General features: G+C 36.6%; 1 protein-coding gene across 3 annotated transcripts in view; it reads left to right on the top strand.

Moving 5' to 3' along the window:
• The window catches only part of TPR (translocated promoter region, nuclear basket protein), a 42,455-nt gene that overhangs the window by 9,306 nt on the left and 8,013 nt on the right, over window positions 1-25,136 (top strand). For all 3 annotated transcript variants that reach the window (XM_075156975.1, XM_075156974.1, XM_075156973.1), the window contains exons 11-42: window positions 700-791; window positions 1,602-1,799; window positions 2,335-2,442; window positions 2,977-3,203; window positions 3,901-4,064; window positions 4,466-4,605; window positions 4,692-4,840; window positions 5,144-5,306; window positions 5,749-5,883; window positions 6,602-6,742; window positions 6,911-7,079; window positions 7,578-7,744; window positions 8,739-8,891; window positions 9,587-9,703; window positions 10,802-11,005; window positions 11,095-11,279; window positions 11,722-11,869; window positions 12,264-12,401; window positions 13,209-13,340; window positions 13,607-13,737; window positions 14,110-14,320; window positions 14,698-14,844; window positions 15,278-15,476; window positions 16,179-16,384; window positions 17,116-17,177; window positions 18,098-18,306; window positions 18,620-18,892; window positions 19,694-19,842; window positions 20,714-20,797; window positions 22,683-22,883; window positions 24,191-24,322; window positions 24,874-24,964. In XM_075156975.1, the coding sequence (XP_075013076.1) occupies window positions 700-791; window positions 1,602-1,799; window positions 2,335-2,442; window positions 2,977-3,203; window positions 3,901-4,064; window positions 4,466-4,605; window positions 4,692-4,840; window positions 5,144-5,306; window positions 5,749-5,883; window positions 6,602-6,742; window positions 6,911-7,079; window positions 7,578-7,744; window positions 8,739-8,891; window positions 9,587-9,703; window positions 10,802-11,005; window positions 11,095-11,279; window positions 11,722-11,869; window positions 12,264-12,401; window positions 13,209-13,340; window positions 13,607-13,737; window positions 14,110-14,320; window positions 14,698-14,844; window positions 15,278-15,476; window positions 16,179-16,384; window positions 17,116-17,177; window positions 18,098-18,306; window positions 18,620-18,892; window positions 19,694-19,842; window positions 20,714-20,797; window positions 22,683-22,883; window positions 24,191-24,322; window positions 24,874-24,964 (5,025 nt within the window). The remainder of the gene's footprint in view (window positions 1-699; window positions 792-1,601; window positions 1,800-2,334; window positions 2,443-2,976; window positions 3,204-3,900; window positions 4,065-4,465; window positions 4,606-4,691; window positions 4,841-5,143; window positions 5,307-5,748; window positions 5,884-6,601; window positions 6,743-6,910; window positions 7,080-7,577; window positions 7,745-8,738; window positions 8,892-9,586; window positions 9,704-10,801; window positions 11,006-11,094; window positions 11,280-11,721; window positions 11,870-12,263; window positions 12,402-13,208; window positions 13,341-13,606; window positions 13,738-14,109; window positions 14,321-14,697; window positions 14,845-15,277; window positions 15,477-16,178; window positions 16,385-17,115; window positions 17,178-18,097; window positions 18,307-18,619; window positions 18,893-19,693; window positions 19,843-20,713; window positions 20,798-22,682; window positions 22,884-24,190; window positions 24,323-24,873; window positions 24,965-25,136) is intronic.

Here is a 25,136-nt window from a genome sequence, read left to right as displayed (position 1 = left end):
AGGAAACATTTCTTTAAGGCTGAATCATCATGCTTTTAATGGTTTTCTGGAGAGGGGAGTGGGGTTGATAAACTATTCTTACTTTCCTCTTAAAAAAAATTTAAAAAGCAATGGAAAACAAACCTCTGTCCGTAAATTTCTATTTAACATTAAATCTTACTCAGTATCGACTGTTCTAGTTCTGTCATTTTTGTGTTAAAGAGTCTGTTTGCTGCATCTAGGTAATTTCTAAAGGAAAGAGAGATCAGAGCAGGAAGGAACAGAGATACATGAAATATATTTGTTAATTTAGTGAAAGTAAACAAGTGCTTTGCCACAGCAGACCTGCTGCAGTTTGCTGCGAAATCTGATGTTAAGTTTTGCTCCAGCTATTTCAATTGCTTACGTTCAGAAATTATCTAAATTTTAAAAGTCTGAGAGCAAAAACTTTTCAGCATTTCAAATTAAACTAGTCAGAGACCTTGATAATGTATGGCATGGAATATTGTATATAATACCAGTCACTTGCACGTATATATGTATAATAGAGATTACAGAAAACGCTTAAACCAGCAACTTTAAGGACTTAAAATAGTAATTTAAAATGCAATAGTTATAAAGCACAAAGGTGTGTGAAGACATTCTTTATATTAATAAAGAATATTTATGATGGGAATTATTGCAGCTTTTTAATGATAATTGGTGGGATTATGTCTTCAGGAGCCATATTGTCTGAGGAGGAACTGGCAGCTATGTCTCCCACTGCTGCAGCAGTAGCTAAAGTAGTCAAGCCTGGAATGAAATTAACTGAGGTAAGTGAGAAGAAACTCTACAATTTCAAGGCCCTTGACATGCCAACAGAAATACGTTAATAATATAAGGGTGCAGGCTTCATTCACTATTTTGGACTTGGTGTAATGTCTGACTGAAGTCGATGCAATTTTTTTCATGCATTTCAGGCAAATTTTGCTAGCTAAGTTATTGGGATTTTTTCAACATACCTTACAGTTTTTCTTTAGTAGGTGAAAACATTTGTAGGGTGTTTTGGTTCTTGTTCTGAAATATCGGCGTGTTTTTGTGTAAATAAATTTTTACATTTTTGGCAGGAGCTTTTTTTTTTTAATTGGTACTGCTGCGCATTTGGCTTATACTTGCAGGAAGAAATTAACGTAATGATAGGTTGTAGGGGTATTTTTACACTTTTATTTATGCATTTATTATTTTCATTTTGTTTGTTATTGGTCATTCTGTCCAGACATTAAATTACTTTCTTCTGTGCTTGCTGCTTTCTTTTGTGATGCTAGTTTTGACGTTTCTGTTGTCTTAAACTTGCTTAAGATCTGTCCATTTTACATAGAATTCTTTTATTGCATACAGTTGCACTATAAAAGTTTGACATTTTTAAATTAATATGGATAACTGCTTTGTCATGGTATGAGTCCTAAAACCACATTTTTTTAAAAGTCCAACTTGTTTCTCTGAATTAATTAGTTTAGAGTTTTATAAAATTATACCACCGTAAGGTATGAATTATGTAATTACTAGTGGTTCTTTGATACATCTGGACAGGCATATTTTAAAAAAAAAAAACAAAAAACAACCAAAAAAATCTTTTGTTGCAGCTGTACAATGCATATGTAGAAACTCAGGATCAGTTGCTTTTGGAAAAGCTGGAGAATAAGAGAATCAATAAATATTTGGATGAAATAGTGCAGGAAGTAGAAGCCAAAGCACCAATCTTAAAACGTCAGCGTGAAGAATTTGAGCGTTCCCAAAAAGCTGTTGCTAGTCTGTCTGCAAAGCTTGAACAAGCTATGAAGGTCAGTATAAAATAAAAGAGCATGTAAAATTATGGAAAAAATGGATTTTTAATTCCTTAATCCTAATTACTGTTAGTAAATGTATAAATTGGATCTTTTGGTCAACTTTTATTGTGGGGAAAATATCTGTTGAACTTTCTAGCTTGTGATTTATTGGACTGTACGCAGTATTTTACAAAAACAACATTTTTCAGACTTTTTTATAGTGAAGGCTTAAATGTGGTGACTTACAATCTCTGATTTTCTGAGAGAGTAGAATTCTTTATAAACAAAGATTAGTATTTGTCTGTCCAAAGAAGTAAAATTAGACTTCGGTGCCCCCTTCGATTAATTTTGATACATACACTAATACAGCATGAAAGAGCGTGGCTTTTGATTCCTAAATATGTGGAGTTTAACCTTTGGAGTGTAACTTCAAAGAAGTAAAGCGCAGTTTGATTCACAAGGCATGTCTCTCTAAATTACATTATCCCTCTGGAAAGAAATGTGTCTGAGTTTAATTGCTACGTGTTTCTTAATGTTTGTATGCTTGCAGGAAATCCAGCGATTGCAGGAGGATGCTGATAAAGCCAATAAGCATGCCTCTCTGCTTGAAAGAGAAAACCAGAGACTGGAAATACAAGTAAAAGACCTTTCACAGCAGGTAGAACAAATGTTGCTATGGTTAAATGTACTATTTGCAATTTATTTATTAACATGGTGCTGTATTTCTGAAGTTTACTTGGAAGTTTTGTTCAGCCACAGTCATGTACACTTTGGTTGTCATAAGAGCCTTAGTGGTGTTAAAAACTTCTCCTCTGGACAATGTGATATTTACATTTCTGCTTACAAAATTAGAATAAGTTTAGCTGGATAGGAGTGATGCTCCTTTAGGATAATATTGTTAAACATCTACGTGGAAAACTTGTATATACAACTTCTTTGTTTGTTTGATTGGAATGTCCTGTGATCTGTTCGCAGAACTGAACACAGAATATCTACTTCTGATTTTGATGTGGTTTCCTTTTGTCAAACTGTTTTTTCTATAATGTAATTATCTTATGAGTATTAATTGATTGTAATAATTTGTATGCTGTAGGAAGAAATTTACTTGATTTCCAAGTACTTTAACATACTGTTTTTCAGAGCTAACTTTTGAATCTGTGTGCAAGTCTTACACTAGAATGTTCTCTTTCAGATTCGTGTGCTTTTAATGGAACTTGAAGAAGCTAGAGGCAATCATGTGATTCGTGATGAAGAAGTGAGCTCCGCTGACATCAGTAGCTCTTCTGAAGTGATATCTCAACATCTAGTCTCTTACAGAAATATTGAAGAACTTCAGCAGCAGAATCAGCGTCTATTGGTGGCTCTTCGGGAGCTGGGAGAGGCTAGAGAAAAAGAGGAGCAAGAAACAACGTCGTCTAAGTAAATTATCTGTTCTTTCTAGTAAACTGTTTATACTAAATAGTAACAGGGATTTATTCAAACACTTCATTTTTTGCTTCTGATCATTATTAGTTGTGTGCATATGCATATGTAACTGTGCATATGCTCATGAGCATCTATGTAATTCATAAAGGCAAATTGTTATTAAGAAACACTGTCTGCAGTTTTAGATTAAAATGGCTTTATAGCTATATATCTTGTAATAGGTCCTCTCATCAAAATCCAAAGTAAAAATAATTGTTGGTCTTTTAGTGAATGTGATTTCACACAACAGAGCTGTTTTTCAAAAAAGAAAGATAAGTTTTCATTCCCATTAGCTGAACAAAAAAATTGAATATGTGCATATCTAATTCACTAGCTGTAAAGCCCACAGATACTGTAATTCTGCATTACAAGTTCTTAGCCTGATTCTCTGTTCGTGCTACTGACTGTTGTTTGAAGTTATTCACATGAATAGAATTAACTCTGTTCTGCTTTTCATGGAAGAGACCTGCTTGCTTTGTCATCTACAAAATGGCAAGCCCAAAGGCCAATCTTTCTATAAGTTTGCTCAAAAATCTCAGTGGTGCTTAACTTTCAAAGATGCAATAAATGTACACTGAAGGACTTGGGACAAAACGTAGGGGTTGTATGCCTCGCTGTGTATGTTACTGAAAACAACTATTGTTGGTTTCAGGATTTCTGAGCTTCAGAGTCAGCTTGAGGAAGCTCTCAATGAGCTAGAAAAACTGCGTGAATCACGTCATCATCAGTTGCAGCTTGTTGAATCTATAGTTCGTCAGCGTGATATGTTCCGCATATTGTTGGCACAGACCACAGGAGCTATCATTCCTTTGCAAGGTAAGCTTCACATTTCTGCAACGTTGAGAAAAAAATAATTGTCATTTGTTGTGAGTTTTCAGTAATGGTGCTGTAATGGTGCTAGTCACTTCTGTTAATCTGATATTCAACTTTTACCCTTACTCCCTGGAAAACCCATGGATTTGGATTTAGACACGACTTTATTTTTACAGTTTAATAACTTGCTACATAATGACTGACATGTAGTGGTGACTACATTCGCGACAGTGTGTTCTGGTAGCACATTGTAGGTATAAAGAATGAGTTGCTCAGGAGAGCTCAAGACTTTCCTGGCAATACAGTATTGGTTTTAGCCGTATTTCAGCATGATTATATGATATTCTGCTTTGGCAAGTATTCATTCAATTGTTGCCTTTAAAATCCCCTTTATCTTTTCTTAGCTTCAGGTATATTACCAGAGGAGATTTCTCTTACGTCTACTCCGAAGCGCCCAAATTTACCTCAAGCCATGTCAACTCCTGCTCCAGTGTCAATGGCTGAGTCAGTGGAGACAGTAGAGGCTAAGGCTGCACTTAAGCAGGTATATTTTTCAGTAAACACTATGGAAAGCTATTACTGTTCCTTTTTTATTCTTGTAACCACTTTAATGTCTATTCTTTGATATAGTTGCAGGAAGTTTTTGAGAACTATAAAAAAGAAAAGGCAGAGAATGACAAGTTGCTGAATGAACAAAATGAAAAGCTTCAGGAGCAGGTCACAGACTTGAGGTCACAAAATGCAAAGATATCCACACAGCTGGAATTTGCCTCCAAACGGTAAATCAGCTATTTTATTTCATTGCCTTATGTATGCGTTCTCTGTCAATAGAATCATGTTGACTGCTTGATATCGTTTGCTCAGGAAGAGTTGCCAGTTAAACATTAATATTGTCCATTCTATTAAAGAACACAAAGGAAATAGTGAAAGTGGGATCAAGAATATACCTTGTAGCCGAGTGAGCCACATACGTGAAAACTGACGCACAAGAACATGAAACATATGGCTGTGTACATACACCTCTTGCAATTAAACAATTTAATGTGGCAAACATATACTTTGCTTTGTTGTTCCATGTGAAGTTATGAAATGCTGCAGGATAACGTTGAAGGCTATCGTCGAGAAATAACATCTCTGCATGAAAGAACCCAGAAACTCACAGCAACAACTCAGAAGCAAGAGCAGATAATTAATACTATGACTCAAGACCTCAGGGGAGCTAACGAAAAACTGGCAGTGGCAGAGGTTAGTAATACAGTGTATTATACTCCTAGATATGTCAAGTTCGCACAAGAATTTTTCTTATGATTATCTTGAAAGCTGTCAGAACTTGAATGTGTGGCCTTTTGAGTGCATCAGCAATTAAATTTGTAAAAGCTTGTGTGCATGTATGTTTGGTGTGTATATTTGTAACATTCTGCAAAATATCTCAGGTAGTGAGTGAAGATGGAACAGCATTCCAAAGGTGTTTCAATTTACAGAGAAAACAGAATGTGATTAGTGAAACAGTTGTGTTCTTACTGTTCTTAGCTTAATTTGCATGAATTTTAATTTATAATTGTAATCTTAAAAGCTTTTTTTTGAAAATAGTATTAACTGATCATAAAAATAATATTGTCCAAATTAAAATTAATGGACAGATTTGGGATTGATAGCAAAGATCTTGTTATTACTTGCTGTCTTAAAGGTGAGAGCAGAAAACTTAAAAAAAGAGAAAGATATCTTGAAGATGTCAGATGTGCGTTTGACTCAGCAACGTGAGTCTTTATTAGTTGAACAAAGAGGACAGAACTTGCTGCTTACTAATTTGCGAACTATTCAGGTATGTGGTATTATTCTTATATCCAAGTCCAGTCTATCTTTCAGAGTTTTCAACAAATACCCGTCAAAATCAACTTCAACAGTCATGGGATTGGGTCTTAAAGTGGATTTTTTTTTTTTTTGTTACAAATTGACATTGAACATAAAATATTTGGGCAACTTGTTCAAGCAAGTTTGTTATTCCTGTCCTAAATTATGATACTCTGTTATTTACCTGGGCAAAGTCCTGAGAATTTTGAGTTGATGAGAATGGTTTTCACAATAAAATGGAAACAAAACACATGAAACAAAGTGGAAGGAAAAAAATCTGTATGTTAATTTTTATGATAGCAAAATTTACCTTGGTATTTTATTTTCCTATTGTTTTAAGGTATATTTACTTATATACTTTTATATCTTCTATTATAAGGTATATTGACTATTAGAGCATAAATATTTAAGGTTGCACATTTTGTCATGTGACTGAATTCTATTTCTGTAGTAGATCGTTTGGGGTTTTTTTTAATCCCTGGAATTAGGCTCCATGGATAATAGATTTTCTTCTAATAATACTTACTGTTTTGTAATTTTCTATATCTACCTATTATTGCTTGCTCCCTACAATAATTATTTTGTGGGTGGGAGAAGTGTTGTGACAACTTTGTATGAAGTGCTGCAGTAATTCAGAAGAAAATTACTAAAGTGTATTGTAAGTATAGTGCATTATGCTTTTTTATCAGGGAATACTGGAGAGGTCCGAGACAGAAACAAAACAAAGACTCAATAATCAGATAGAAAAGCTAGAGCGTGAGATAGCTCAGCTGAAGAAGAAACTAGAAAGTGAGATGGAACAAAGACATTCCCTTACCAAAAATCAAGAGGTAAGTATAATTATGAATATGCTGAACTTGTTTTAGTGAAAATAAAGCTACAGTTGCATGGCTTCTGCCAGCTTACAGTGCATTGGTTTTCATATGTGAAATTTATAAACATACTTGGTTTTGTGCTGTTTGTGAATAAGTACAAGTTTAAGAACCTTGGGTTTTCAGGTTCATATCCTGGATCTTAAGAGGCAACTCGAGACTGAGATAAACCGTCACACAAACACGAAGGAACTTTTGAAGAATGCCCAGAAAGAAACTGCAATGTTGAAACAGCAGCTTAACAATACAGAGGCTCAGCTGGCATCTCAGTCATCCCAGAGGGCTCCAGGGAAAGGTAAGATGTTTTTCTACATTGAATTTCTCTTTAAGTTAAACATTGCTGTCTGCAGACTGGTAAAATTCATAATTCATAATAATTTAGAATTAGGAGGACAGTACACTAAATAATAAACCTCTTCATTATTGTGATCACATATTCAAACAAATGGTAACCAGGATGATTTGTTAAAGTAAAATTAATGTCCAAGCAGTCTTTGTCAAAGGGGAAAAATAAAGCAAAACTTATTAAAGGATCCCTTTTATTTTTATATGAAAGAACTTAAGTCTGTTAGGTGACTTATTTTTAAATAGTCAATTTTTTTTTGTCTGAATCAGCAATGTATATTGTAGCCACTATTTTGGTTAGGGCTGACAATTTTATTTAGGGAAGCTTTGTGAGGGTGATTGTTTTTTCCATGTTATTATCCTAAAAAGACTTCAGTTTTCAACAGAACAGTGGTTTAAAAAACTGAATTAAACTTCATCGGTTAATGGATGTGTTCTAATATTATAGGTCAGCCTAATACAAATGAAGATGTGGATGATCTTGTAAGTCGACTAAGACAAGCTGACGAACAAGTTAATGACCTCAGAGAAAGACTCAAGACTAGTTCTAGTAATGTGGAACAGTACAGGGCCATGGTTCTTAGTCTAGAGGAATCCCTTAATAAGGAAAAACAAGTAAGTAGTTACCATTGTTTATTAGAGCGAAAACAGAAATGAAAGATGGTTTGGTTTTTTTTTTTTTTGTGCTACAGTACAGTACGATTTGTAGGATTTTGGGAGGAATTACAAAAAAACTAAAGTTAGTTTAGAAGGCATTAGAATATAATTTAGTGAGACCGTATTTTAGACAATTTTGTTAAAAACACTTTTAATCATGGAAATATTAAACCTTTTTGCAGCATATTTTTAAAATGTTGAATTGTAAATTTGACTGAAAGCTGTACTCTGCCAGCATCTTCCTTTGAAAGAGGGGAATTGACTTTTAAAAACTCTTCCTTATAACCCTGTGATCAATGATTAAAAATATTAATTAGCTCTCAATCAAAAGCAGTTAAATTCACACCTTCTGCGTCACTAAGGTCTTCAGTGATGCAAAAGAACACTCTATGTGGTATTCATGGGAAAAGCTTAAGAACAGCCTTCCAATCTGTCATATACTCCACTATGTCAATAGCAAACAAAGCCTGTTCTTAAAGCTGTTCAGCATATCAAAATAAGATAGACTGGGGGAACAGAATTCTAATTTTTTCTCTACTGAAGTTACAGCATCAGTAGACGATGGAGTGCTGTTTGTCTGGTGTCCAAGTTCTCTCTTGTGTCTGTGTTCTGTTACTGTAAAAAACTTGATTGTGGCTTGATAGGCTTTAACAGCATTGGAGACTTTAGTGTGTAATAAAAAGATATGCTGGATGCTGCATTCTTGAGTGCAGTCACCGGAAACTGTTCTTAGATGTCCTTCATGAAATATTGCAGCTTTGAAGGGAAATTAAAAAAAAATTTATATTTTCAATGGTATTTGTGATTTTCCACATTTTCAGTGTTGTTGTAAATGAGATGCTGAGAATACCTATTCTGGCTTTAAATTGTTAATAAAATACTGGTTTCACATCAGAATACCATATTTTAAAGGGAAAAAAACATTGATCTCTTATGATGGATTTTAATGAAGGTGACAGAGGAAGTTCGTGCAACAGTTGAAGCTCGTCTGAAGGAATCTTCAGAGTATCAAGCACAGCTGGAAAAGAAGCTGATGGAGTCAGAGAAAGAAAAGCAAGAACTGCAAGAGGAGAAACGTAAAGCTGTGGAGAATATGGAACAACAGGTATGCACTGAATGCACCCTCCCTTAAACTCCCTTGTAGAGAGTCCATCATTCCCTGAACTTCAATTTGTTTTCACAGTATAGTAGCATCCAAAACTAAGTCTTTTATGATGTACAGAAGGCTAACTAAATTTGAGAGGTTTCCAAACATGAGTAGTACATTAACCTTATCACTTTGTTACAGTGGTTGTGTATTTAAAGCCGTCACTATCTTCCTGAACTTTGAGCACTGTTTGCAGAAAAACACAAGTAAAAGCTTTTGAGAAAGGTTTCAGAAAACCCTTTCTGGAACATGAGCCAAAACCAAATTTGTAGCATACACGTATTTTAAAACCAGAGTGGTCTCTGCCCTTATTTGTCGGGTTTATATTTGGGCTCATACTGGGGTTGAAAGAAACAAGATGACTGCAGCTAGAATTACTGCAGGCCTGACTCTGAAAGAACAGTAATATATTTTTACCAGGAAAGCGCTCTGTATATTAATAAGTCAAAATCTTGAAAGTATTTATCTTTAGATTAAAATTGTATTAAAAAAAAAAGGTAAATAAAATAACCATCTTTGGTTCTACATTATTCATGACTGTCTGCATTCAAAGCCTTGCTGTGTTCAATACTCTGTGAAATACTTTGCCATTTAGTCTTAGTTTTGTTCTTGTTTTGTTTTTTGTTGTTCCCCCGCTCCCCCATCCCTTATAGCTATCAGAACTAAAGAAGAGTCTGTCGACCATGCAATCAGAAGTTCAGGAAGCTCTTCAGAGAGCCAGCACAGCTCTAAGTAATGAACAACAAGCCAGACGTGACTGCCAGGAGCAAGTATGTTTGTAGTATTTGCCTATTTTAGCCAGAGGTAGTAAACTTAATGTTAGTTTTTCATTGTTTTTCAGTTGAACTCAAAACGTTTTTTAAAGGTAGTGCCGCTGGTCAGAGACTTGTGGAGGCAAGAAAAGCGCTGTAAGAGCACTTTCTCTATTTTGTGAACAGCTGCTTATTAGTGCGTTATTCTTCTGCCTGATCAAACATTGTGGTAATCTCAATTAAACTGACTTTGAATATAAAGTTGTGCTGCAAGCACAGTTTGTGTCATGTTTAAGAAAACAACAGAAGATGCAATGGATTACTGTTTCTGAGGTCTGTTTCATTATGGAAAAAAATTGATTGGGGAATGTAATTAACTGTTTTTAATGAATTGCTACCTCACTTTTCTGAGGGGAGAGCAAAAAAGAAAACTGAACTCTCACAACAAGTCAATGGGGAAAGTATCTTTCTAACCTGAAACATAATTGTCATCTTTTAAAACTGCGGGGCAATGTGATATTTAGCAGCACCTGATAAGATTGTCTTGTTACCAGCTGTTATTTAAAGGGAATCTAGTTTTCTGCAGGTGATAATTCCAGCAACACTGATTGGTGTAAAGGATGTAGAAAAACTTTTGGCTGTTGTTTAATCCAACCCAAAATTTAGTAGACAGGCATTTCCATTTTTTTCAGCTAATAGTATGATCATAGTCTGTCCTTAGCTTTTTAACCTCATGCAGTAAATATCTTTGCCCATTCACATGTAAAAGTAACCAGTGGATGTTCTTAGACTAATACCTGCCTGTTATCCATGCAGAATCTACAGCAAGAGGTTTGATTGTAGAGTAACTGTAGAAGTACATCCTCCTTCTAGCTACTCAAAGAAAATTATTTCAAATTCTGATTTTTTTTTTTTAAAATAGTGATTTCTTTAAGGGAACCATACTAAGCTCATCCATTTTTTTTTTTTATACTTGAGAATGACAAAGGTTTTGGCCAGTGATTTTCTTTTTGATTAGTGGTTACTGATTTTGTTTAGAATTTGACAATCTCTTTGTACATACAGATATAACATTAAAGGTAACAATCTTTTCTTTATTTTTTTTTTCCCCTGCAGGCAAAGATGGCTTCTGAAGCTCAAAATAAATATGAACGGGAATTAATGCTTCATGCTGCCGATGTTGAAGCATTACAGGCTATTAAAGACCAAGTTGCCAAGAATGCAGCGGTAAGGCAGCAGCTAGAGGAAGCTGCTCAGAAAGCTGAGTCTGAATTGTTGGAGTGCAAAGCCTCCTGGGAGGAGAGAGAGAGAATGATCAAGGTATGATTGGTTTTATGGTTTCAGTGGTTTTTTTCAGGTAACAGAAATTCAGCCACAGAATTCACAGCCATTGAACAATTTTGTTGTAGGATGAAGCTTCAAAACTTGCATCCCGCTGTGAAGATTTGGAAAAACAAAATCGATTATTACATGAACAGCTGGAAAGTCTGAGTGATAAGATGGTGACCTCTATGAAAGAAGCCATGCCAACTGCAGTGAATGTTTCTCTCAATGAGGAAGGCAAATCCCAGGAACAAATCTTAGAAATTCTTAGGTACATTTAGCTCTGGGCTCATTCTCTCAGTGGTTATAAATTAGTTGCCAAATTAAATAGTTCTGTATTACTTTATATTTGGAGGATAATGTATAAAATTTAAGCGCTTTTTTGCTACGTAGGAGGTGGTTGTTCTACATCAGTGCCTAATAGAGGAGATTTCTTTCTACTCCTAGGAAAAAAACGTGAGTCAATTATGACAGGAAGCTAAATCAGATTTTAGCAAATGTGATTGGCAAGAAAGTGTCATAGAGGTGATTTTTTCTCATTGTTTTTAGGTGGCTCATGTAGATTTTCAAGAATTTTTATCTAGGATTTTCTTTTTGATCTTTCTGAACCAATTTGTATACTCGGTAGACCTTCAGATATAAAATGCTTCAAGTTAAAATGCTTTGGCTTGCATTTTCATTGGCATGACGCTTTGTTCGTTTTCTTATTGCAGATTTATACGTCGAGAAAAGGAGATTGCAGAAACCAGATTTGAGGTGGCCCAGGTGGAGAGTTTACGTTACCGTCAGAGAGTGGAGCACCTGGAAAGGGAACTCCAGGAACTGCAGGACAGTCTCAATGCTGAGAGGGAGAAGGTGCAGGTATGGTTGCATATTATTGGTTATAATTTCAATAAGTAGAGAGGGCTGTTCTCTATGTTCTATTCTTTGTCTTTGCTGCCTGTGCCCAAAAAATGGAGAGTTTTGGAAGAATCGGGAGCTTTTAAATTGGCTATATAGCCAAATGGAGGGTCTTGTTCTGAGTCCTGTGAAGCAGTGTGGCAATTCCAAAATCACATAAATAGGGAAAATAAAGATAATTTCTCTCATTTTTTTTTCCCATCTCCTATTTCTTAAGCAATATTTATTTGTTTTGAACCTACGTGTGGCATAGTGAATGCCATGGTAGCTTTCAAAGACGGTGTTATGCCAGATCTGGGTAAGTATATATGCATGTGCAAGCAAAACAAATGACTGAGTTAAATCTTTCCAAAAGGTAACAGCAAAAACCATTGCACAACATGAAGAATTAATGAAAAAAACTGAGACCATGAACGTACTGATAGAAACCAACAAGATGCTAAGAGAAGAGAAGGAGAGGCTAGAACAAGAGCTACAACAAATTCAAGCAAAGGTTAGAGGTTCACATATATTTTTCAGATATTCGAGCTGATGAGTTAACATCTGGATATATCATTGCTAACTACAATAAATACCTTGTTTACATTGTGATTATTCCTTTACGTCATATACAAATGAGGAAACGTTCTATTTAGAATTTTAGAAGACATTGGTCCCCCTGGAATATTGGAAAGATTAACTGAACTGTTTCATTTAAATGAAACTGAAAACCGGCATTTAACCTTGGCTGGAGGTATACCAGCTGATATATAATGGTATTTATACTGATAAATACCATTATATATTTATACTGATAAATACCATATATACCATAAATAATGGTATTTATACTGATAAATACCATTTATCAGCAGATAAATGCAAAACAGGAATATATATAAAGCAGACCAGAGCTTTATTAAGAGTTTAAAAGGGAGATACATGCCTCTTCCCATTTCTACATGTCAGTTATTTAATGGAATCCAGTGCAGTGTTGCTTGGCTTCTCACATGTAATTAATAATCCGTTTCCTGTACCAAAGTACAAAGAGTGAGAATCTAAGATTGTGAAGGCATACCTATTTTTTTTTTTTTTTCCTCTCTGTAGGATCATCCCCTCCTCTTGCTCCTTATCCTTCTCCCTGCCCCAAGCTGACCACTGAAAGGCAGAGAGTTGGAAAAGAAGCTATGTCATGACTTCTTGAGGGTGTTGGTTTTGTGTTCTCTGTCCCTCTTACCGTCATTGTTCAAGGCCTACCATAGTCCATTTCCTTCAATCTCGTAAGATCTAGAGAGTTTAATCCCCAATTGTGTTTTTTCAGGTACGCAAGCTTGAGGCAGACATTCTACCTCTACAAGAGTCTAATGCTGAACTAAGTGAAAAAAGTGGAATGTTGCAGGCAGAGAAAAAGCTGTTGGAAGAAGATGTTAAACGCTGGAAAGCCCGGACCCAGGTGGGGAATGCATGTTTTCAGAGAAGGTGTTGTGGAAAAAAAAAAACTTTAAAAAAAAAAAGTTCTAAAATTTCTTAAAAACAAAACAAACTAAGACATTTATTTGAATTATAAAGCATTGTTTATGCAGCTTCAAAATAGGCTATTCTAATTCATAGGCATTCCAAATCAAAATGCGAAAGCAATAGCTCTAATTCAAAGAGATTTTCTGGATATAACTGTGTAAAAATCTTACGAAAACGCAAACTATTTTCTCAACCTTTCAGCATTTATTGAGTCAACAGAAGGACACTGATCTTGAAGAGTATCGGAAGCTGCTTTCAGAGAAGGAGGCAAACACCAAGCGTATACAACAAATGAGTGAAGAAACAGGCAGGCTTAAAGCAGAAATAGCCAGGTGTGGTATAAGTCAATAAATAAAAAGTTTTGTGCAAAGCAAAATATTTTAAATAAAGCTGTATCTGGAAGTGTAACTTCTTAACGTCTCCATGTAACTATGAAACCTTTGGTATTCTTACTGTAGGTTGGTAATACGCAGATGAAATGAAGTGAGAATTGTTTTGGAAGCTGTCTTTTAGCTGAACTTATTCTAAACTAATCTATTGTAGAATATTTGTATTCTACAGATACTCACTTTATATTGTAAAATCCTAGAAAACATAATTCACTACAGATAGTGCCTGTGATATTACATAAAAATCAATACATTTCAATATTGCTCAATTTCAAACATCTCATTTGCATCTTCCTCCAATCTCTTGTTATTTAGAACTAATGCATCCTTGACTACAAGCCAGAATCTTGTTCAGAGCCTCAAGGATGAAGTAACCAAAATAAGAACGGAAAAGGACACTTTGCAGAAAGAACTAGATGCTAAAGTGGCTGACATACAAGAAAAAGTGAAAACTATAACACAGGTCAAGAAAATTGGGCGCAGGTACAAGACTCAATACGAGGAGCTGAAAGCGCAGCATGATAAGGTAGATGTGCTTTTTCTTTGTTCGCAAAGAAATTCTGTAAAAAAACTTGTATGTTTTCATCTAGAGTCATGCATAATCTAGCTGATGATCTTCATGTTCCCTTAGTATAATACTGTATGAATACTTATCTGTGAAAAGCAGAAAATTACATTGTTTATTCTGTTGTTAGCTCAAACTGCCACAAAGCATGAGCTGCATATCACTTAATACTTCGCAGTATTCTTAACAGAACTTTAGCCTTCATTAGAATTCCTGGGTTTTGTCGTTTTGCCCAGAACTTTTTAAACAATTGGTTTACATGCAGAAGCAACTTGTGAAAGTAATGACATTCTAAACAGATAGTACCCTTTAGCCTGATACCACTTGACATATTTCAGATGGTTGCCAAAGCATCAACTCAGTCTCTTGTAGAACAACAAGAAGAACAAGTTTCTGTCCAGGAAGTACAAGAGCTGAAAGACACTCTCAGTCAAGCTGAAGTGAAGACAAAGGCTTTGGAGACTCAGGTTGAAAGTTTACAAAAGGTAAGAACAGAGTGAATAAGGTAAGAACAGTGAACCATTTCAGATTATTGTGCTCTACTGCAACCTTAAATGAATAACTGAAGAATGTGAGGGTGTTTTTCTGTGTGTGTGTGCACATGTATGCACAGAAATTACTGTGAAGTGACCTATTTGTGCCTCTCCCTTGTTGGGAAAGAGGGACCTTAAATCTGGTTTAAATCCTGTGTCTAGTGTGTCTCACGCTGTTTCTTGGAATAAATAAGTGGGAAAGAGACTGCTGTTCTCTCAACTGTTGCGTTCAGAGAGGACTGGACTTCTCTACTGTTGATTAGAAGCTTTTTAGCCTTATTACAGTGGCCAGCTAATACTAGGTCCTTGGAGCTTGTTAGGCTATATATTTGCCAAAGTAGCTGATTATGGCCAATAGCTGCAATCTCTCTCTCTCTCTCTCTAGACTATAGCAGAAAAGGAAACTGAAGTTAGAAATCTTCAGGAGCAGATAACGCAGCTACAATCAGAACTTGCTCGTTTTCACCAAGATCTGCAAGAGAAGACTACGCAGGAAGAACAGCTCAGACAACAGATCACTGAGAAAGAAGAGAAAACTAGGAAGACCTTGCTTGCAGCCAAGCAGAAAATTGCACAGTTAGCTGGTATTACAATATTTTTTCTGTCCTTAAGGTGTCTTTTTCTGTTTAGGTTTTTGATAATTCCTATGGAAAAGCATTTAGACAGGATGCTTAGGAAAATATGGCCTACTTCATATTTTACTTCAAAGTTTTTTCTAAGTTAGATGTTACAGGAATTCTTCTAAAGCTTAAATTTTAATTCCTTCAGGAGATGATAAAAGTATGTAACTAGAGGTACACTGGAGGTAAAAAAAGTTTTGCTTAGTTTTGGCCAGCCAACGTGATAACCCCCATTTTTTATCCTTTTGTTGATTAGAGCAGATTGACCCTGCTAACAACTGAGGTAATTGTCCCCTTCCCTAAGCGTAGGGGTCCAAAATATACTGTCTCCTCTATTTTTAATTGATGTTGAGAGGAATGAGAGGAATGATGGTGTAAGAGCTTGCTGAAAACATCTTATTCTTTTGTGACTACCTTCTTTAATTTTTTATTTATATATATTTATTATAAATTTTTATATTTTTAATTTATTTTTATTTAATTGCAATTAAATAGAAAAATGGCATGTGAAAGTTAAAATTACCTCTAAGAGCTCCTTTGATAGCTTAAGATTTTTAAGATTTCAAAATGCTTCAGTAACCTATTAAAACAGACAGGTATTCAGTATGCAGAGACTTAGTAGGCAACTTTACAGTGGCAAGAGTGAATTCTTACCTATTCAATTAGGTACGAAAGAACAGCTAACAAAAGAAAATGAAGAGTGGAAGCAAAAGAGCAGTTCATTAGAAGAGCAGAAGACTGAATTGGAGGTGCGGATGAGCGCACTCAAATCACAGTATGAAGGTCGAATCTGCCGTCTGGAAAGAGAACTTAGAGAGCAGCAAGAGCGACACCATGAACAGCGAGACGAGCCACCAGAGTCTACAAATAAGGTACAAAAACCTTTTAGCTGGCTGTGTGAGAGGAAACAAACAGCTTGCATGTCTCGTGACTGAATGAGAAAAACAGCTGTGAGTACGAGCACCATTGTCCAACTTGGTTTGTTTTTGTGTATACTGTAGTTAATACTCAGGACTACTTTACGAGAAGGTGTTTTTTCTCAAGATCCTAAATAGCAGATGGAAATTCTTGTCATAGGAATCCTACACTTTAAAAAAAAAAAAAAGGAAATTAAAAAATATCAAGGAGCCCAACAAACTATGCACTATTCAAGTTCCACTGTCCCCTGATTTTGGAAATATACAAGTTGGCTTTAGTAAGGATTCACAACTTAATTTAAAACTTATTTCCTGCCATAGTCAGAATTCCCAGTGCTAACAAGCATACAGTTATATCATTCACTGTGAATCGGCCAATGAACTGTTTGCACTCTGCTCTCTATTTTTGTATTTTTATCCATGCATTCAGTATAATGGATTCTAGCTGCTGTTGTCTCAATAGCTTCAGAAAATACCTGAGAAATTACCGAATTGGTTTACATACTTGGTATGACCGGTGTGATTTGTTTTGGAGAATTTGCAATGATCATGGAGTCTGACTAGGTATGCTAACAAGTCTGTTAGAGAAATGATTGTTAGTAGAGATCTGTCTGCTGAAGTATTTTACCAAATTGCTCGCTGTTTCATATGTGCGTGGCATGATGCTTCTCTTTCTTACTTAATAGGTCCCAGAACAGCAGAGGCAAATCTCGCTCAAGTCTACTCCAGCTTCAGGTGAAAGAGGAATGTGAGTTGAAGGGTTTGGGGGTTTTGCAGAGTTTCTGTGGTTAGTGTTTCTTGGTTTTGTCTTTATCTACTTGCTCTTCTTTTTAGTAAACCACAGGCTTTTCACAATTTTTCTAAAGCAACTTTGAAGATACTGATTGACATCAATATGTTCCTCCTGTTTTCTCAGCTACATTTGATCAACAAAGCTGTTAAGCTGTTTAATTGTCATATTAACCACCAGGAACATGGTATCTGGGAAACAGAAAAGATTTTTTAAAAATGTTTCAGACTTCAAGATTCTTGAAGTTGTACAGTTTTGATTGTTACCTTTAACCTTTTTGGTTGTGGGGGGGATCTTTCTTGTGCAAGAATCTCAAACATGAGAAATGGACTAAATAGATGATAACTCTGACGACAGATAAAATAGTCAAATGACTAAGCTCTAAAATGGGATATGTTACTGTATTACTAAGTTTAGATAACAAACTCCCTTTCAGTTTTTATGACAGCACCCTTTTGAAAGAAAGGCTTTCAAAAATGCTTCTTAAAATTTGGCAGATCCTTGCTCTGTATTGAGTGAATCAGTTAGTTCTAATGTAAGATGTATTACTCACTGTAATAAAGACCCAGCACAGCTCATAGTACAAGCTACGCACTGCTCCTTTTGATCGGCTTATAGATTTCTAGTTGATTACCTTTGAAGAAACCTGTCAAACCTCTAAGCTGGACAAAGTGCTACTGATGGCATAGTGTGTCTTGTCTTTTTTCTTTTTTAACTATAAACAAATTTTGGAAAACAATTCATTATGCCCTTGTCAGGCTTTTAAATTTTAAACCTTTAAAAATCACTATTTCTGGCTATGATAATATATGTACATTTGGTATGTTTAAAATCTGCTTTCTGACCTACCATGATGAAACCAATGTCCTGTTTTTCAGTGCTAGCACTTCAGACCCACCAACAGCAAATATTAAACCAACTCCTGTTGTGTCAACTCCAAGTAAAGTGACTGCTGCTGCAATAGCTGGGAATAAGTCTACTCCAAGAGCCAGTATCCGTCCGATGGTTACTCCTGCTACAGTCACTAATCCTACCACTACTCCAACAGCCACAGTTATGCCTACAACGCAGGTGGAGACTCAGGAAGGTAAGTATTTTAGTACAGTATAAGGATCTACAGTAATCATAAATGCTACCTTTGCCTTGAAATCTTGGTAATTATTAGTTTGAAAGTTCCTCAGATAGTTTTATTGTCCCTGCATCTCTTTCAATATTGCACACTTTTATGACCACTTCGGTTGCAACAAAGTTCATGATTCCTCAACTGAAGACGGGTATAAGCAGCGTTAACTGAATCTGCAGAACATTGAATCTGCTTATTTAGGGCATTCTGAAATGAAGAATGTGAACTGTACTAGATAATATGAAGACAGTTGAATGTGCTACTGTTTGCCTTTCAGCTATGCAATCAGAAGGACCTGTGGAGCATGTTCCAGTCTTTGGAAGCACTAGTGGGTCTGTGCGTTCCACCAGTCCTAATGTTCAGACAACTCTCTCTCAGCCCATCTTGACTGTTCAGCAGCAGACGCAAGCGACTGCTTTTGTGCAGCCCACTCAGCAAAGTCATCCTCAGATTGAGCCTGCTAATCAGGAGCCATCCCCTACCATTGTAGAAGTCGTACAGAGCTCTCAAATAGAGAGGCCCTCCACTTCTACCGCAGTGTTCGGCACAGGTTGGTTTTATTTTATAAGCCTACCTTTTTGAATAGTTCCTTTTAAGTAGCACCATTTGGACCCCTGTCAAACCAGGCCTAACCTCAGCAAAAGAATTTGCTCTTTCCCCCCCCGCCCCTTAGTTTATTGCACATCTTACAAATTTCTGAGGTTAGGCTCCTTTCTTGAGCCTTCAGAAATGGTACCTCTGAAATGCTGTTGTCATTGCATTCCTTAAAGTAGAAAGTAAAAACTCACATGTTTATCTATTCAAAGCAGCATTGGGGTTTAATACATTAAACTTTGCTGCCTGTTTCCATGGTACTGTTGGAGCAAGGTTAATTTTAGGAGTCAGGAGTAAGCTACTTACGCTGGAATATAAAATATAGAGAAGAACTCTAAAGCTACTCAGTGCGATACACTGTTGCACATCTGTTTGCCCTGCATAGCATAGATTTTGGTGTAGAACAACAAAATACGCTTCTGTAAACTGCTTTTTTTGTTTCCCAGCTGATACTCTGTTAAACTTTTAGGTGTACTTGTCAGAAACAAAGATGTTGGAAAAAATACTTTAGTTGTACCCTGAAGCTTACATTTGGGGTCAATTAGGTTGTGAATATAGGTCCAAGAGCATAAGACTTGTAACAAAAGGGGCTGATGTTTTCATGTCCTAGGAAATGGCACAAGGTGATTCTATCTGATTCTATTTGTTACCCTTCAATGCAGAAAAAGAGATGGTCTTCCAGAGCAAAATACCAAACCTTTTGATTTTCTGTTTTGTACATTTGTTGTTCTGAAAATAACTGAGAGGGTCTTTTAAGTTTCAGCTACCCCAAGTTCTTCACTGTCTAAACGTCCACGAGAGGAAGAGGAGGATAACACTGTGGAAAACTCGGACCAAATTTCAGAGGAAACAGTGGATGTACCTCTTCCAAAGAAACTGAGAAGCATACAGAGAGTTGGACCTGAGGTTTGCAAGAACATAAAATGCTACTACTTAATCTGTCCCTTTGGAAGCTTTTAATGGGAAGAACGAGTATATTACTTCAGAGCAAGTCAGTTAATCCTTAATGTGACTTTTTAATCTATCAGGGACGAAGCAATTATGTTTGGGTATCGTAAAAGGCAGAGGTTATACCAGTTTCAATGAATGATGCAAATCTTAGTGAACTGTAGGATGGAAGAGAGGGGGATGTATGCTATCATTGAGGAGGAAGAAGTTAAAACACTTCTCAGTGTGGTCTGGAAGGTCATTATCTACAGTTATCTGGAATAAAATACAGTGTACTTGAGGAGGTGCCAGGGAAGCAAAGATGAGTTCCACAGAAAAGCGTATAGGAGCTGCATGTGAAATACTGGTGTGAGGGAACTGGGATGTCCTGCAAAAGAGGAATGAAGTTGAGACAGAACCTCACAGCAGGCAACTCATGAATAATGTTAAGGAAGTCAAAGACGTTTTATTAACTCTGTATGAGAGGGATGTTGCATAATGGAAAAGGACAAAATTGTGTAAGAACATTATCACTTAATTAGCTGAGAGGTTGGAGGTGGAGTGGGAAACCTTGAGGGTTCTTTTTTGGTCCTGAAAAGATTTAGAGACACTGAGGTCCAGTGGACTGGAATGGGGAAATAGTATTTTTCCAGGGCAGAGAAATGAGATGTTAGATAAAAGCAGAGCTAAGGAGTAATAGTAAAAGGGGAACAAAATGTTGCCCGTGATCTTTGTGGGAAAAGGTAAGTTTTAAAAAAAAGTAAAAAAAAAAAAAATCTCAAACATGTTAAAGAACTGAACTTTAGGGCTAATGATGTGTTTTAAATGAGAAAAATACATGTTCTTTCAGGAGGAAGTAACAGCAGAAGAGAGCACAGATGGGGAGGTAGAAGCTCAAACATACAATCAAGACTCACAAGACTCAATTGGAGAAGTAAGCATATTTGAAAAGAAAAAAAATCTTCATTTCAGCAGAAATAGCTATCTTTTTTTTTTCCAAACTCTCAATATTTTTAGAAGTGAAATCTCGCATCAGATCCTGCAGTTTTCCAATGGAAACCACTTAGAACCTTTTAAAGTTTAGACTGGCAATGTTCAAGGATAGATACTCAATTTTTATTGCACTCTACACATACCTATATAAGTAACATTCAGAATATTAATGAAGCTTTGCAATTTTGAATAGTAATTCAATATGTTGTTTTAGAAATCCTGGTATCCTTAAGCCCAGTTTTATATAGTAAAACTGAGATGTAGAGCCTAAATGAGTCACAGTCTTAAAATGGAATTGGAGTTTTCAGTTGTTCGCTTAGTCCTTTGGGGTACTTCTCTTTGCCTTCTGGCTTTTCTTTTACAGAAAGATCTGATAAATCCTTGAGCAAGCGTAGTGTTAGATGGGTCATGATGTGATAAACAAAGGAAAAAAAGTTGGTTTTGTTCTAGTTCTGTAAAATGCCCATTGTAGCTGTGTTAGGAAAGCCAAATATAAGTGAAAACCATGAATTTGGTCTCCTTTTACCTCAGAAATGAGCAAAAGCGTTATGGTAGTTCTCTAACTTGGCAAAACCTCATGTTGAGGTGTAGAATCTATTTTCTTTAAGCGGCGGTGGGTACTGAGTCTTCAGACAGGCATTTTTCCCCTCGTATCCTTCATATGTTTAGAGGGTATGACATATATTTATCTCCCCATTAAATCCCAGCTGTGTGCTTTCTATTCCACAAGTATCTTTAAATGTTTTTTAATTAACAGTTCTAGTACTCAGTGTGTTTATTTGAATTCTGCTGGTGGACAACCATTTGCAATATTAAAGTGACATGTTCTTCAGAAAATAACAGAACCTAGTTATTGTACCTAAACCAAAAGTCTTGAATGCTACAAAATATATGTGGTAGAGTCCCAAATATATATATATGTGTGTGTGTTTGTTTGTTTGTTTTTTAAAGAGGTTGTGGGGGACTTTCCCTGATGCATTATTTTTCCAAACATTTCTAGTCATACTTGTCAGATTCCATTCAAATGTTTTGAATATACATAAGTGCTTTGAATATACATACGTGCTGAATGGAAAGAGAACTATTTGCTAGCTCTGTGTCTGGCTATCACGTGAATTGCATTACTGTTCCTCCAGACCAAAAGAACTCTAAAACAGCAGCTCGGAGTTCATGCTTAGAAGAGAGATGGTTGTTCCTTGATCCTGGAGAGACTTTCAGTTGTCTGTAGTTGATTTGCTGACAATCACCTGTAGCATTCTCTTTTGTCCTCTCCTGTCCTGGGCAGTTATTCAGAAACAGCAATAACTCGTGTTTCTCTTGTTTCTGTTCTCGTTGTCCCATCACCGGTCTTGTGGACTGACAGTAACTGCAGTGTTGGTGGTGTGCTCAGAGTGCTGCTCTAAGTAAGCAGGCAGTTGTTCTGGCTGGATGTGCAGTAATGGCAGGGTGCTTCCTCAGCTGTCAGCAGTGCTCCCTGTATCTGTATTTGCTTATTGTGCAGGTGTTGGTGATAGCTCCTTGGTCATCTGAAATAGATGGGTAAGCATTTGGAGAGCAGCTTTTTGTGGATGTGCATTCAAATGCATCATATATGAATACAGTATCCCTAATGATGGCACCCATCCCAAATCAGATTTGGAAGTGAAGGACAAAATACTTGAACTTGTGTTGCAGAGCAGGCCTCCGTTTGGTCGAGGTTGAGAGCTAGGAGTGGAAACAAGAAACTCTTAGAAATACAATGGATGCTTTCCTGAAGAAGATTTTAAGAATTGTATATGCTGCATTTCGTTTTGTTTCTTCTGGTAATTTACTTTTATCTTTTACAGGGTGTTACCCAGGGAGAGTACACTCCCATGGAGGATAGTGAAGAAACTTCCCAGTCTATCCCAATAGATCTTGGACCTCTTCAGTCAGATCAACAAAATACTTCTTCATCTCAGGATGGTCAATCCAAGAGAGATGATGTCATTGTAATTGATAGTGATGATGAAGACGATGATGATGAAGAAAACGAAGGCGAGCAGGAAGTATGTATATCGTGGAATTTCTTTCTTTATGAACTACTTTATTTATGATTTTGTCTTTGATCAGGTGTAAAGGTCACCTGGCAGGACTAATTTAATCAAATTTTCTTTTTTGACTGTATAAATAGTCTGTATTTATGTAGCCTGAACTGCTAGTGTTTCAAAGATACTTGCTGATTCATCTTGATTTTTTTTGAAGTCAGGAAATTCCACAGTGCCTCTAGTTTATCTATGACTATTCAACATACAAGGGTGGCCTCTGTGAGGAGAGGCTGGGGGCTGCCCCATGCCGGACACAGCCTATTCCAGCTGGCTCCGCAGTGGCCCCAGTGCAGGACACAGCCGAGCCCATCAGCTGGTGAAAACATATACATGAAAGGGCAAAACGCTGCACGGCAGTGTTAGTGTGAGGAGGGAAAAAAAAATGTGAGAAACAATCCTGCGAACACCAAGGTCAAAGAAGAATGAGGGGAAGGAGGTGCTCGAGGCATCGGAGCAGATATTCTTTGTAGCCCATGGAAGAGACCACGATGGAGCTGGTATTTCCCTGCAACCTGTGCAGAGGAAGATATTCCCTGAAGGAAACTGCAGCCCATGGAGAAGTAGACTCTACTGCTAGGAGCTGTGGCCCATGAAGAGGAGCCAGTGCAGGAGCAGGTTTATCCTGATGGACTGCAGCCCTTCAGTGGGAAGGACCCACTGCTGGAGTAGTTCTTGAAGGACTGCAGTCTATGGAGACGGGGAAAAGTGTGAGGAGGAAGGAGTAGTTGAGAGAAACTGTTATGGACTGACCACACCCCCCCATTCCTTGTCCCCTCTGCCCTGCTTGGGCTGGGGGAGGAGGAAGAGGAGTTGGGAATGAGGGAGTGAAGTTGAGCCTGGGAAGAAGAAGGAGGTGGGGGGAAGGTGTTCTAGTTTTTGTCTTTGTTTCTCACCATCCAACTCTATTTTTAATTGGCAACAAATTAAATTAATTTTCCCTGAGTTGAGTCTGGTTTGCCCATAATGGTAATTGGTAAGTGATCTGCCTGCCTTTATCTTGACCCTCAAGCTTCTCCATTGTATTTTCTATCCTTGTCCTGTGGAAGAGGGAGTGAAGGAGTGGCTGGGTGGGTGTCTGTGGCAGCCAGCCAAGGTCAGCAATTGAAAAATACATGTCCTCTGTGGATAATAAATGCTGAACATCTTCAGAAAGAGATCCACAGACAGAGGTGGTCTATGTACCACAAAGTGAAATGTAGCATTTCAAGATTTGAAATTATTCCACTACCCTTTCCGCACTTCCTTAAGGCTTTTTTATGATCTTATAGGACTATGAGGATGAGGAAGAGGAAGATGAGGATGATGATGAAGACACAGGGATGGGAGATGAAGGTGATGATAGTAATGAAGGAACTGGTAGTGCTGATGGTAATGATGGATATGAAGCAGATGATGCTGAGGTGAGATTTGTACCTTTTTTTTATATTCTGTTAAATTTCTTGGAATAAATTGGTATTGCATCTGCAGAAATTTGAATAGTTGAAAGAGAAAATCTTGGTATGAATTCATCCCAGAAAATTGAGGCTGCTAGTAGATGATAGTAATTTCTGCTATAACTGGTGTTTTCACAAGAAAAATCAACTTTGAATGTTTAAGAATGCTGAATGAAAATGCAAAGTACAGGAGCTAGCAACACATATTGTAGTTGCAAAGCTAGTAAGGCAGTTTCTTCAAAAGTTGGATATTTCACTGTCTATTATTATTAAATGATGATGGCTACATTGTTCACGTTTGTGTACGTACAGATATGCAAAACTTCTGAAATTTCACACAGTTGTATACATTTACCTGATTCTGTAGATTTACCTGATTTGTATCTCCAAGTATTTTAAGATTTTCATATATTTTACTTTGTTTACTTTCCGAATGCTTTTGTACTGCTTTTATATTCTCTTTACAGCCTATAAGTTGTTTAGTGCTAAGTCATACTGTGTTTATGTGGTTTTTTTAGGGTGCTGACGGTACAGATCCTGGAACAGAAACCGAGGAAAGCATGGGAGGAGGCGAAAGCAACCAGAGGGCAGCAGATTCTCAAAACAGTGGTATGGTTATTCCATGTTTCTTCAAAGTTTGTGTCTGTAAGGGGGGAAAATGTAGAAGCTGGTTTGCATGTGTTAAAATGTGCACTTAAAAGTAAGAATATCAGGCGAAATGCTGAAGACCATTTTAACCTGAAATGTAGATTTTTTTTGAAATGTTCTTTTCTGGATTTAT

The sequence above is a fragment of the Calonectris borealis genome, chromosome 8, assembly GCF_964195595.1.
Source record: "Calonectris borealis chromosome 8, bCalBor7.hap1.2, whole genome shotgun sequence".
Taxonomy (NCBI): domain Eukaryota; kingdom Metazoa; phylum Chordata; class Aves; order Procellariiformes; family Procellariidae; genus Calonectris; species Calonectris borealis.
The sequence above is the reverse complement of the archived record's forward strand: the minus strand, read 5'-3'. Positions and strand labels throughout refer to the sequence as shown.